The sequence below is a fragment of the Paroedura picta genome, chromosome 1, assembly GCF_049243985.1.
Source record: "Paroedura picta isolate Pp20150507F chromosome 1, Ppicta_v3.0, whole genome shotgun sequence".
NCBI lineage: Eukaryota > Metazoa > Chordata > Lepidosauria > Squamata > Gekkonidae > Paroedura > Paroedura picta.
The window spans coordinates 5,226,531-5,240,435 of record NC_135369.1 but is presented as its reverse complement, the minus strand read 5'-3'; the positions used below and the strand labels follow the sequence as shown (position 1 = coordinate 5,240,435).

The window sequence follows — 13,905 nt, the reverse complement described above, 5'->3', positions numbered from 1 at the left end:
ATTCTCCCTCTGTGGTGCCCGTTCCAGAAACTACGGAAACTATTTACTGGGTGGAAACTCTTTACTGGTATTACTTAATCGGCCCTTCTCACAGGGACTCCAGGCAAATTGCACAAAATCAGTCAATACAATCAAAAGGGCAAGATATTCGACGGAGCATACAAATCTAGAACCGGCCAGAAATCGAAACAGAACCAAAGCAAAGCGTAAGAATTAATATGGGGAGGGGCTGTGGCTCAGAAGCAGAGCAGCCGCCTGGCAGGACACAGGAGCCAGAGGTGCTTGGGACAAGCCCCAGGAAAACACCTGACAGGCCATTTAAAAAGGGATGACAGTCACAGCCAGACTTGCACAGGGACATATGTGAGACGGAGGGAGGGAGGGAAGGAGGGAGAAGGAAGGAAGGAAGGAAGGAAGGAAGGAAGGAAGGAAGGAAGGAAGGAAGGAAGGAAGGAAGGAAGGAAGGAAGGGAGGGAGGGAGGCAGGAAGGGAGGCAGGGAGGGAGGAAGGGAGGGAGGAAGTGGTCTGGGAAGGGAGGGAGGGAGGGAGGAAGTGGACTGGGAAGGAAGGGAGGCAGGGAGGGAGGAAGGGAGGGAGGAAGTGGACTGGGAAGGAAGGGAGGGAGGAAGGGAGGGAGGGAGGGAGGGAGGGAGGAAGTGGACTGGGAAGGAAGGGAGGCAGGGAGGGAGGAAGGGAGGGAGGAAGTGGACTGGGAAGGAAGGGAGGGAGGAAGGGAGGGAGGGAGGGAGGGAGGAAGTGGACTGGGAAGGAAGGGAGGCAGGGAGGGAGGGAGGGAGGAAGTGGACTGGGAAGGGAGGGAGGGAGGGAGGGAGGAAGGGAGGGAGTGGACTGGGAAGGGAGGGAGGGAGGGAGGAAGTGGACTGGGAAGGAAGGGAGGCAGGGAGGGAGGGAGGGAGGGAGGAAGTGGACTGGGAAGGGAGGGAGGGAGGGAGGGAGGAAGGGAGGGAGTGGTCTGGGAAGGGAGGGAGGGAGGGAGGAAGTGGACTGGGAAGGAAGGGAGGGAGGAAGGGAGGGAGGGAGGGAGGGAGGGAGGAAGTGGACTGGGAAGGAAGGGAGGCAGGGAGGGAGGGAGGGAGGAAGTGGACTGGGAAGGGAGGGAGGGAGGGAGGGAGGAAGGGAGGGAGTGGACTGGGAAGGGAGGGAGGGAGGGAGGAAGTGGACTGGGAAGGAAGGGAGGCAGGGAGGGAGGAAGGGAGGGAGGAAGTGGACTGGGAAGGGAGGGAGGGAGGGAGGAAGTGGACTGGGAAGGGAGGGAGGGAGGGAGGAAGTGGACTGGGAAGGAAGGGAGGCAGGGAGGGAGGAAGGGAGGGAGGAAGTGGACTGGGAAGGGAGGGAGGGAGGGAGGAAGTGGACTGGGAAGGAAGGGAGGGAGGGAGGGAGGGAGGAAGTGGACTGGGAAGGAAGGGAGGCAGGGAGGGAGGGAGGGAGTGGACTGGGAAGGGAGGGAGGGAGGGAGGGAGGAAGGGAGGGAGGGAGTGGACTGGGAAGGGAGGGAGGGAGGGAGGAAGTGGACTGGGAAGGAAGGGAGGCAGGGAGGGAGGAAGGGAGGGAGGAAGTGGACTGGGAAGGGAGGGAGGGAGGGAGGAAGTGGACTGGGAAGGAAGGGAGGGAGGAAGGGAGGGAGGGAGGGAGGGAGGAAGTGGACTGGGAAGGAAGGGAGGCAGGGAGGGAGGGAGGGAGGAAGTGGACTGGGAAGGGAGGGAGGGAGTGGACTGGGAAGGGAGGGAGGGAGTGGACTGGGAAGGGAGGGAGGGAGGGAGGGAGGAAGGGAGGGAGGAAGTGGACTGGGAAGGGAGGGAGGGAGGGAGGAAGTGGACTGGGAAGGAAGGGAGGCAGGGAGGGAGGAAGGGAGGGAGGAAGTGGACTGGGAAGGGAGGGAGGGAGGAAGTGGACTGGGAAAGAAGGGAGGCAGGGAGGGAGGAAGGGAGGAAGTGGACTGGGAAGGGAGGGAGGGAGGGAGTGGACTGGGAAGGAAGGGAGGGAGGAAGGGAGGAAGTGGACTGGGAAGGAAGGAGATAAAGAGGAAGGAGGGAAGGGAGGGAGGAAGTTGCTTCCCACTTATGGTGACCCTCTGAATGCATATCCTACCAACCATCCTATCTATGCCCCCCCCCCGGGGACTTGGGACCCGGGACCTGGGATTGAGATTGGGGATTAGTACCATCAGTATCCCCTCTCCACCTGCTTGTAGTAGGAGGGGGAGGTTGATTAGCCTATCTTGCCAGGTTAGCTTGCTAACCGATAATGTTATATTGTAATTGTTGTTGAGGGATTTTAATGGATTTTATTGGGGTTTTTAAAACGTTGTAACCCGCCACGAGCCGTAAGGGAGTGGCGGGCAATAAATCGAAAGATAATAATAATAATAATAATAATAATAATAATAATAATAATAATAATAATAATAATAATAATAATAATAATAATAATAATAATAATAATAATAATAATAATCTGTAACAGCCTTACTCTGGTCTTTCAAACTGAGGCCTGTGGCTTCCATGACGGAGACCATCCACCCTCAGTTGGGTCTTCCTCTTTTCCTGATGCCTTCAATTCTTCTGAGCATTATTATCTCTGCCAGTGACTCTTGTCTTCTCATAATCTGCCTTGGTCTCCCCCAAACAGCAAACCAACCACCGGTCCAAACAGCTGAAGGGGCGTGTGCGTGTGGGGTAGCTTCCTGCTGTTCCCCACCCACACCACAAGATACCCCTGCAACTTCAAAGGGCCCACCTTTCCACTACCGCCACCCGTGCACCGTAACACGGAGTCTCCTTCCTTCGGGGAAGCCCACTCACCAAACGCTCACGCTGTGGTCCCGGCACCAATCCATCATCACAACAGCCTATGCAGAAACACTCTGAAAGAACTGGAGGGAGGATTCCCATCCTCCTCCACCAGCTCCACAGCGCTTGAGCTTAAGTGAAAGACACTGCAGCCAATGGGCTCCTGAGGCCTGAATGTGAACTCCTGAACTGCAACAAAATCATCCACTTTTGGTGGGGCTTATTCTCCAAACATGCGGAACACGGACAGAGGGAAGAGGTTCTGCTCTGGTTCGGCCTCCCTTGGAGTCCTGTGTTCAGTTTTGGGCACCCCAGTTGAAGAGGGAGGTTGACAAACTGGAGAGTGTCCAGAGGAGGGCAACAAAGAGGGTGAGGGGTCTGGAGACAAAGATATATGGGGAAAGGTTGGGGGAGCTTGGTAGGAGGGAGTCTGCAAAATTTCCTCCAACAATACCTGTTCTATGCTCCATTGACGCACTGAATCTTATCATAATCATTGTATTCCAAGCTAGTAACTTCTCTTCATACTCATTCTTTCATAGGGTGTCAATACTTTTTCCAGGTATCAAACCAACAACAAAAACTGGTTCCACTGGCGAAAATGCTGACATGTTTAGCCGTATTCAAGGTTCTGGTTTTCCATCCAAGGTCTCCTTAAATCTGAGTGTTTAAGCATTTCTTCCCAGTTTCTATTTTTAACGAGATTTATTAAATCTGTGACAGTCTTGCAAACAACTGCTGCGCCCAAGGCAATGTCAAATTAGCGACTAAGAATCAACCAAACAAAATAAGACATCGTAAAAAAGCCGCACGACTCTTAAGAATAACTATTATACGACCCTCCAAACCCACTTAGGTGGCAGATGCACTTTTCGCACAAACTTTCCGTACCAACAGTTTAAAAAAACCCAACACAACCTGGCCTGCATCCTGGGATAAGGGTAAAAGTATCCCCTCTGTGCAAGCACCGGGTCATGTCTGACCCTTGGGGTGACACCCTCCAGCGTTTTCATGGCAGACTCAATACGGGGTGGTTTGCCAGTGCCTTCCCCAGTCATTACCATTTACCCCCCAGCAATCTGGGTACTCATTTTACCGACCTCGGAAGGATGGAAGGCTGAGTCAACCTTGAGCCGGCTGCTGGGATCGAACTCCCAGCCTCATGGGCAGAGCTTCAGACTGCATGTCGGCTGCCTTACCACCCTGTGCCACAAAAGGCTCTGGATGCCCTATCCCAAAACTTCCAAGGCTGGGTATCCCACAAGGTTTCACTTCCTGTTATGAAGAGTCCATGATCTGGCTGCCCCAAGCTCACCAGATCTCGCAAGATCCTGAATGCTAAGCAGGTTGAACGTGGTTCATACATGGATGGGAGACCACTAAAGAAGTCCTGGGTCACCTCCACGGGGGCAGATGCCTTGACCTGGACGGCCCAGGTTCCCTGTGTGAAAGGAAGACCTCCTTCACCCAGAGAATCATTCACACGTGGGATTCATTGCTGCAGAAAGCGACTAATAGCATTTGAATGAAAGAAGGTGTCGGCATACCAGGCTGAGGAGGGCAGGGGCAAACACAGGAAGCTGCTTTATAGTGAATCTGACCTTGAGTCCATCAAGATCGGTCTGGTCTGCTCAGATTAGAAGCAGCGATCCAGGCAGAAGTCTTCCATGTCACCTACTGCCTGATTCTTCCTACTGCAGAGGCTGGGGACTGAACCACGGAGCCATGGCCCCTGTCCGTGGTGCTTCAGGTTTTTCATATCACCTGCTATCTGGTCCTTTTCCCTGGACAAGCCAGAGTATTGAACCTGGGACCTTGTGCAGGTCAAGCAGATGCTCTGGCTGTGAACCACAGTCCCTCCTTGATCCTACGTGATAAGAGATTGTCACAAAGAACATAAAGATTCTCACTGTTGGTTTGAAAAAAGCTTCACTTCGTACCTCTCCAGGTGCTCAAGGTGGCTTACGTTCCATAGAGTGTTTGAAACCCAAATTGTTCCCAATATAAAGCAGACACAGCAAACCAAGATTTGAGATATTCAGTGGCAACACCTATGGTGAACAACTGGGGAGGGGGTGAAGAAGAAGAGCTGTTTTTTTTTTATACCTCGCTTTTGACTACCTAAAGGAGCCCCCAAAGTGGCTTACAAACACTTTCCCCTTCCTCTCCCCATAACAGACACCTTGTGAGGTAGGTGGGGCTGAGAGTGCTCCAAGAAAATGGCTCTGCGAGAACAGATCTGAGAGAACTGTTGCTAGCCCAAGGTCATCCAGATGGCTGCGTGTGGAGGAGCGGAGAATCAAATCCAGCTCTCCAGATTAGAGTCCACTGCTCTTTAAATGTAATAAATAAATAAGATAGATTAGGGGTTGTCAACCCGTGGTCCTCCAGATGTTCATGGACTACAATTCCCATGAGCCCTTGCCTGCTAATGCTGGCAGGGGCTCATGGGAATTGTAGTCCATGGACATCTGGAGGACCACAGGCTGACTCCCCCTGAGATAGATAACCACTACACCAACCTGGCTTAACCCCATTGTAGCTGAGGACAAGGAAATAAGACCCACCCACCTTGTAATCAGGCCGGCCTGTCTTTCTCGTGGGGGAGGAGGGACCCTCGGACTTTGCCCAGCTGAGATATGCTGCTAATATTAGAGGAAAAGCAGAGCTTTAGAGAAATTGGTGAGAGGGATGGATTAGAATGGTGGGATGGAAGCTGTCAGGAGAAGGACTGTTCCTATCCTACACTCCGTTTTTGAATCCTCCTTCCATGGGGAGAGAGCCAGGGGGACTGAAAAAGAGCCCAATTTGAAAATAAGGGGAGGGGAAAGGTGTACCAGAGTGGCCCATGAGGGACAAACGGGCAAATCTGCAGAGACAGAGGGAACGAGTGAGTGAGTTCAAACCGGCCTCAACCCCACAAGGATTTCAGGCTAGCAATGGTCTGGACTCAGAATAGGACACCGTTTCCTAAACTACTTCACTTGCAAAGGGGGAGCAGCCCTGCCAGAGGGCCCAACCCAACAGGAGTCCAGTGGGAGGTTTAAAAGCTCATAAAAAGGCTATTTCCAGAAGACGTTTTCCAGGGACCAGGGCCCACTTTGTCAGATGCTAGGAAAGACACAGCCCAATCCAGGCTGAGAAGAAAACCGGGTCTGAATACATTTTCAAAATTGCTGCAAGCTGCCCCATGGGGACAGGGGTTTAGGATATTGATTAAAATCGATAAAAACAGATTATTCCGGCTGCCAATGTAATGCCAGCTTGGTGTTGCGGTTAAGAGCGGCGGCCTCTAGCCGGAGAACCAGGTTTGATTCCCCACTTCTCCTCCATATACAGCCAGATAAGTAATCATGGGGGCAGTCACAGTTCTCAGAGCTGATCTGACAACAGTTCTCTCAGAGCTCTCTCAGCCCCATCTACTTCACATGAAGGGTAGGCGATCATAAGCTGCTGTGAGACCTGCTAGGTGACCTTGGGTCAGTCCCAGTTCTCTCAGAGCTCTCTCCGCCCCACCAATCTCACCGGGGGAAGGAAGGGTAGGCAGTTGTAAGCTGCCGAGAGACAGGTGAGGCCTGCTGGGTGACCTTCAGCCAGTCACAGTTCTCCCAGAGCTCCCTCCACCCCACCAACCTCAAACGGTTGGTGATCAAAAGCTGCTACGAGACACATGAGGCCTGCTGGGTGACCTGGTGCCATCCACAGTTCTCTCAAAGCTCTCCCCACCCCACCTAACGCTATTTGCGGGGAGAGGAAAGCAAGCCGCTCGGAGGCTCAGGCAGTGACAAGCGGGGTATAAAACCCAACCGCTCTTCTTCGGGTAAGAGTTTGGGCGGAAGCAAACCCTAACTGTGCTTTAAGGCAGGGGCAGTCAACCTGTGGAACCTCCAGAGGTCCATGGGCTACAATCCCCATGAGCCCCTGCTGGCAGGGGCTCATGGGAATTGTAGTCCATGGACCTCTGGAGGACCACAGGTTGACAGCCCCTGCTTGATCCCTGCAAAATACAATTGCACTGTGGATTGCAACGGGCAATGGCCGTGCAGGTAGAGAGGGGTGTGTGCATGTGCATGTGCATGTGTGTGTGGGGGGGTCCCCCCTCCCCAAAGCCCCCCTCCCTCCCTCCTCCCTCGGCCCCGCCCCCTCCCCGCTCCGGCCCCGCCCCCCGTACTCACACCTCGAGGATGCGGTCCCCTTTGCGCACCCCGGCGCGCTCGGCCGCCCCCCCGCCCAGGACGGCGCTGACGTGCTGCAGCGGCGCGTAGAGCTCCCCGTTGATGCTGCGCAGCTGCCCGCCCTCGCTCACTTGCCCGCGCACGTTGAACCCGTAGCCCGACTCCGACTTGACGATGCGCACCACGCGCGGGCCCGACGCCGCCCCCGACGCCGCCAAGGCCAAGGCCGAGGCCGAGGACGGGCACGAGGAGGGCGACGGGCCGCCTCCTCCGCCGCCGCCGCCTCCGCGCAGGGGGCCCGGCAGGACCGAGCGAGGCAGCCCCTCGCTCGCCTCGTCCGCCATCTTGGCCAGCGCCGACGCCGCTCCGGCGCTTCCCCCTCAGCCGCTCCCGCGCCCTCCCTCGCGCGCACACACACACACACCCGCCCGCCCGCTCGCTCGGCTCGCGGGCTGTCACGCGGACGGCCACGCCCCCTCCGCCCGGCCCGGCTTCCGTAGCGGCCGCGGCCGCGCAGGCGCTGTCGCGCTCTCCCCGCCCCTCTGGCTCCTGGGAAATGAAGTGTGGGATTGGAAAGGATGTTTGGGAGGGGATGGGGTGTCGTGTGGGTCTGAGGGAGCGACGCCAATCGAGAGTCCAGGAGCTCCTTTGAGGCGCACGAAGGTTTATTCTAGATTTGTTGAATAAAGTCAGAGGCTGGCTGAATAAATCTTTACTGCTCTGGGTGGTCTTGTGCACTCGAATGATCACGCCTTGAAGACATCTTTCAAAGAATCGTAGAGTTGGAAGGGGCCATAGAGGCCATCTAGTCCACCCCCCTGCTCAACGCAGGATCAGCCCTAAGCATCCTAAAGCATCCAAGAAAAGTGTGTATCCAGCATTTGCTTGAAGACGGCCAGTGAGGGGGAGCTCACCACATCCTTAGCCTATTCCACTGAACTACTCTGACTGTGAACAATTGTGGGTCTTGGAGGTGCCATTGGACTCTGTTTTTGAGCACTCAAAAACTTACACCTTGAATGAATCTTTGTGGGTCTTAAAAGTGTTCTTTTACACTGTTTTTGTGCACTCGAAAGGCTTGAATAAAATTTTGTGGGTCTTAAAGGTGCTCTTTATTTTATTTCACATATTTATTATTTAATGATTATTAAATCAATAATAATCAAAAACTATTAATAAATCAAAAACTGAGTCCAAGAACATCTTGAATTGGACTCCGTTTTTGTGATGCTACCTCAGACCAACTCGGCTACCCACTTGAATCTATACTTATAGGTTTCAGTGTAGTTTTCGAAAGAACCTAGAGCGAATTTTGAGCCCGGGGGCACCTTTAAGACCAACAAAGTTTTATTCTGGGGAGAAGCCCAGAGTAGAATGGAATTTGCTTTTCTATTTTTGACATTGGGATGCTGATTGCTAATTTGCTACTAATTTTTTCTATATCTGCCCTCTTGTGATCCTTGTTCTATTGTGTATGCACACAAAAGCACACGCCTTGAATAAATCTTTGTGGGTCTTAAAGGTGTCACTGGACTCAAATTTTATTCTGGGAAGAAGCGTTCCTGCGCATGCACATTTCCTCATGGGATGGAAGCAATCGGTTCATACCTGTAGGCCAAGCGTGAGGGTAAATCAACACATCTACATACAGCATAACGGACATGGTTTATAGATTCCAGAGATGAATAGGGGGGAAACGGCAGCTTGGATTTGTATCTAATAAATTTGTATGCAATGAATAAATGTAATAAAGGAAATAAATATGTATTCACTTGAGACTGAATTGCATGGGAAGCATTTTGGGTTCAATAAAGGTTTCTGCTTAGAAGAATGATGAGTAAATATATAATCAATTGCGGATGACCGTTGGCTGAGACCCTCCTGCCCCTTTCTTCTCCCACTCAAGCATGGAAACATCTCAGGGCATCATCTTCGTTGAAGTGGAGCCTTTGGCTGCCTCCTCTGTGCGCACACTGGACAGAACCATATCAATATATCATTCCAAACCACAATGCATTATAGTAATAGTTACATTACAATCTACTTGTTCAAATCAATTATTCCAAAATGTCTCCGCAAGCTTTTAGTGTGTTAAGGAGACTTTGTGCAGGGGAGGCTGGGCTAGACTTAAAACAGGATTTTTAAAAGGATATGATTGTTCTATCATTAGTTCTTATAACTGGTCCCCCCCCAATGGCTTTTTAAAACATTGGTCTTGCCCTCTGTGTTCTCTTCACAACAACCCTGTGAGGTAGGCCAGGCAGGCTGAGAGTTCAAGACAGGACCAAGTTCACACAGAAGAGTTTCTTTAGCCGCGCTGTTTCCTAAACATTTAGCTCTCTTATGGATTTTTACAGCACTAGCATTTATGATCTCCATGGGCCTCGACTCCAGATTGGGAAAATCCAGAAGATTTTTGGGGTAGAAACCCGTTATTTTATCGCAAAGCATGATGGGTGTGGTAGTCCACCAGAGACCTCTTTTCTGCCGCGCAGCCTCATGGGAGTTATAGTCAGACGCGGGGGCGGAGGCGTTCTCCCGCATTAAGCAGCTGCCCCTCTTCCATAAGGACTGCAGTGAGCATGCGCCTTCCGTGAAAGGCCTCATGGGAGTTGTAGTCGTTTCCCACTGAACGACCCCACCGATCCATGTCCTGAAGTTCCCCGAGAACGCTTTGTCGCACAGCATCATGGGAGACTGCCACTGCTGCACGCGAGGCTTGATGGGGACTGTAGTTCCCACAGAGGGACGCCTCGTTGCTAGGGGCAACCATGGGAGGGAGAGGAGGAGGCCGCAGCCAGTAAGATGATGGAGAAAGGCATTGGGTTGTAGTACCTAAGAGCTGGGTTCAAATCCTCCCTGTGCTGCAGTAGCATGCTTGTGTGACCGTGGGCTGGTCATACTCAGCCTAGCCTACCTTGCAGGGTGGTTATGAGGGTAACGTGGAGGTCTGAATGATATTATCAGCAACTTAAGAATCTTCATTGGGGAGAAACTGAAAGAAACTCAAGGCGCTGTCCTTTTTAATTCCTGGAAGAGAAATCCCAAGAGGCCTGGGAACTTCAGAGGGGTATAGATCTGTAGATCTCACCAATTATCCACCAATATCCCACCATTTAAGATTATTTCCTCCAATGCATTATGTTATCTTCTGGATCATTCCAGATATTTTTCTGGCTAAACAAACACACCTTTAAAATCTTTGCACACAATTTGTCGGGCTTGAACGGCTTGTGCTCTTAGGAAACCGTGTTACCCATGGGAGCACAAATGCTCAAAATATATCTTTGATATATTTGATCTTGATGTCATTGAATGAATTGCATTAGTATCGGTTTAAGCTTACTATGAGACTATTTTTGGTTTTATATTTTAAGGGTCGGAGATCCTGGAAGTCGTTACAGAGACTATTTACCGTTCCCTTATCGAGTTGCTCGTGACAAAGGGTATTCTTCAGCGTTGATGTGCTTTTTCTCCTGTTTACAAATGATAATTTGAGAATTTCCGCTGAGTTTAAGAGAAAGTTATATATTTCATGATTTATCCCCTATATGGTCAGAAAGACTTCTGTGGACACTGAATTCAAGAACTTTTCTTACATTTTTTGCCTCACGAGGGTTTCTGGCTATTTATGAACTCTTATAAGTTTGGCCATTCGTACTCGAAACCTCCAGGCAGGGCCAGAAACGGCACAGTATCCCAACTGACAATAGAGATCAGTTCCCCTGGAGAAAAAGGCTGATAGGAAGGTGGATTCTGAGGCACAGTGGCCCTCCCCAAACCCACTCTCCAAATTTTCAGGTGCTTCTCAGTCCATAGCCGGCAACCTTAAGAATTAGTCCAGGGTGGTCAAGGTTTGGCTCTTCAGTTGTCCAGCCTGCTCTCCGTATGTCCATGGACTACAAGTACCATGAGCCCCTGCCAGCCTGCTTTCCAGATCATAGAATCACAGAGTTGGAAGGGGCCATAGAGGCCATCTAGTCCAACCCCCTGCTCAACACAGGATCAGCCCAAAACATCCTAAAGCATCCAAGAAAAGTGTGTATCCAACCTTTGCTTGAAGACTGCCAGTGAGGGATGTCCATGGACCACCATTACCATGAGCCCCTGCTAACCTGCTCTCTGGATGTCCATGGACTACGGTTACCATGAGGCCTTGCCAGCCCACTCTCCATATGTCCAAGGACTACAATTACCATGAAGCCCTGCCAGCCCGCTCTCCAGATGTCCATGGACTACAAGTACCATGAGCCCCTGCCAGCCTGCTCTCCAGATGTCCATGGACTGCAATTAGACGCTGGCAGGGGCTCATGGTCATTGCACTCCATGGTCATCTGGAGAGGCCTGGCTTGGACCAAGGGTCTGCTCTGGTAGAAGGCAGCTTGGCGTGTTTGTGTGCCAGAGTCCCACTTCGACACAACTCAAACCCACATCGGGGCCTGACTCTCCTCCTCCGGGTAGCTTCATGCCCATGAGAGCAGCACTTCTGTTTGACAACACCCGAGGGATCAGGCGGAAGCATCCGGCCGATGTGTGCAAACCTCCGCAGCTGTGCCAGTTTCCTCAGGCTGCCCCAGAGAAGGGCCTGCCAAGCCAAGATGCAGTCCTGGTGCCCACAGGGAAACATGAAACACCCAGAGCCCGTTGGCATCCCCTCGCTCGGTTTATTTCAACCCCCTACGGATACAGCATTTGGACACAGGCCCTTTAAGGCAGACGTGCTTCCACTTTTGATTTAATTTCTACATCCACCACTTTGCTTCTGCGTCTCTCAGCCGGTCGGCTGTAGGAAAGCCCTCCTCCCAGACATCGACGCAAAGATAGCAGCCATCTTTTTTTTACAAAACAGTACATTCAAGAGGCAAAGCCATGCTGCGTGAAATTGGTACATTCAAAAACTGAGTTTCGGACTCAACGGCACGAAGAGCCGGGTTCAAGTTCCGGGTCGCTGTGGGCCGGCCTTGCCTACCTCCTAGGGTTGGCGTTGGGATGACAACAGAGCGTGAGAAGCATGCAGATGCAGGCACTCTGTGGAGAAAGGGCAGGGGGCACGGGTAGGGGGATGCTGCCACATGCTCAGAAAAGCGGATTATGCTTACGCACCCAAGGCTCCTGGACGACTATTTATCATAGTGATGTACGGAATAAATACAAGCCCTTGAACAAACCTCCGTCCCGGAGAGAGGAAAAGTCTCGGCCCCATTTGGCTGGAGCGCCCCACTGCCTAACCTCACCTCTGGATCACGGCCGAATCCCAAAGCGAAGAGGTCTTTGTGCAAATCCGTTGTGTGCGTGGCTGGGACCGTTTGGGAACCGTGTTCAGCAAAGGATTTGGGGTATAAGCATCCGATGCTGCCTGAGTCCGGTGGTTTTAGCATTTGGACGGAGCACAGATTGACCAAATTAAACTAACTTGACTTCTGCGACAGCCGCTACCCCAATATTGGACTCATCCTCTTGCATTGTTCTTTACTAGTCTGTTTTATTATTTGCCCTCCTTCGCCCCTGCGCTTGGGGCTCTTCCCGTGTGTGGCTCCACCTTCCAAGGCAGCCATATTGTGGTAAGGGCCGCCTCCTGGGGGAGCCATTTTGTGGCTGCACCCACCCCATCCGTCACGATTCCAAAGGTGCCTGCAGGCTCAAAAAAGCAGAAAAGGAAGGAAGAGTTCCGCCCTTGAGCGGGAGAGTGGAAGGAAAAGCGGAACAGGCTTTATGCGGGAGGAAAAGCTGGGGCCACACTTCCACCTGGAGAGTACGCAAACGGTACAGCGTGCGCTTTGACCAATGCCCAGCTGGCAGAGAGGCGGGAAAGGGAGTAGCACAATTAGAAGCTCAGGCTTTTGGCCAATCTCTTTGTCCCGGGAATCTGGGAATCCAGTGCACATGTGGCATCACCAAGCACAAGGGGAGCTCTGCCTTCAGCTGCCAACAGATCCAACATGCGCGGTCATGCTTCGCCTATACAAGGAGTATCGGCAGGGTGGGTTCTAGTGCTGGCCGCTGAGCCTGCCCTAATGCTTATATATAAAGACCTTCAAATGCCCCAAACTCAGCCTATAGTTTATATATTGCCTTAATATACGACGTACTAATTCACAGCCTCCCACTGTCCCAATACGATGTCTCCCTGTCTCGTGACCAAAATACAGGAGTTCCAAAAGGCCTCTGCAAGCAACCCACCGGCCTGGGCTGTAACGACACCCGTGCATTTCTTCGGAACGAGATGTCCTCCCCTCCCCACCCCTAAATCCGGCAGAAGTCTTTAAGTGTGCGCTGTGTGTCTTTGGAAGGTGCCTCGGAAATGGAAAGCCCTGGAGGGTGGGGCAAGCCAGGGAAGGAAAGTTGACGGGAAGCATCTTTGTGAAACAAAATCGTAACGGAACTCTTCTGCTAACGCTGGCCGGTCTTATAAATCCGTCGCAAGGAAGGCGGAAGAGTAAAGAGTCCTGATCGGCCCTCCGGAAGACTGGCGAGTTGCGGAAATCCCCTCCTCCCCTGTGGCTCGACGCTCCGCAGAGTCCGTTCGGTTCAGGCAGGCAAGCCGCTGCCGTGAGGGGTGCCGAGAGGCTGCAGTCTGACCAGGCGAGCCGAGGGTTTAAGCGGGGTGGGGACGAGTCTCTTTTCATCCGGAGCGGAATTTGCGGGTTGGGGTGGAGCGGCTGGCCGGGGACCCGTTCATGTTTCCACCACGCGGATCAGGGGCAAAGGTTTGGGTCCCAGCGATTTGGTGAGCCTTTTGCTACTGAAAAGAGAAGGAGAAAAAAACAGTCGGCCAGTGCGGTTTGATTCACGGGACAGGTTACATCCTGCCTGTCCTGGACACTTGTTCACCCGTGGAATTCCCAGCCGCGGGAAGCACAGACGCCTTCAAGAGCTGAATGAACATGTGGAGGCGAGGCCCACCAGGGGCTATTAGCCCC

The 13,905-nt window shown here is 52.4% G+C and overlaps 2 protein-coding genes across 5 annotated transcripts in view; both read right to left on the bottom strand.

Moving 5' to 3' along the window:
* The window catches only part of SNX27 (sorting nexin 27), a 76,395-nt gene extending 68,959 nt beyond the window's left edge, over positions 1 to 7,436 (bottom strand). Inside the window, exon 1 of the mRNA XM_077320424.1 lies at positions 6,986 to 7,436. Coding sequence (XP_077176539.1) covers positions 6,986 to 7,329 — 344 coding nt within the window. The 5' untranslated portion in view covers positions 7,330 to 7,436. The remainder of the gene's footprint in view (positions 1 to 6,985) is intronic.
* A 4,193-nt stretch (positions 7,437 to 11,629) lies between these two features.
* The window catches only part of TUFT1 (tuftelin 1), a 65,132-nt gene continuing 62,856 nt past the window's right edge, over positions 11,630 to 13,905 (bottom strand). For 3 of the 4 annotated variants that reach the window (XM_077320434.1, XM_077320451.1, XM_077320461.1), the window contains exon 12: positions 11,630 to 13,727. In XM_077320434.1, the coding sequence (XP_077176549.1) occupies positions 13,661 to 13,727 (67 nt within the window). In that variant the 3' untranslated portion in view covers positions 11,630 to 13,660. The remainder of the gene's footprint in view (positions 13,728 to 13,905) is intronic. The other variant, XM_077320442.1, reaches the window with a different exon arrangement.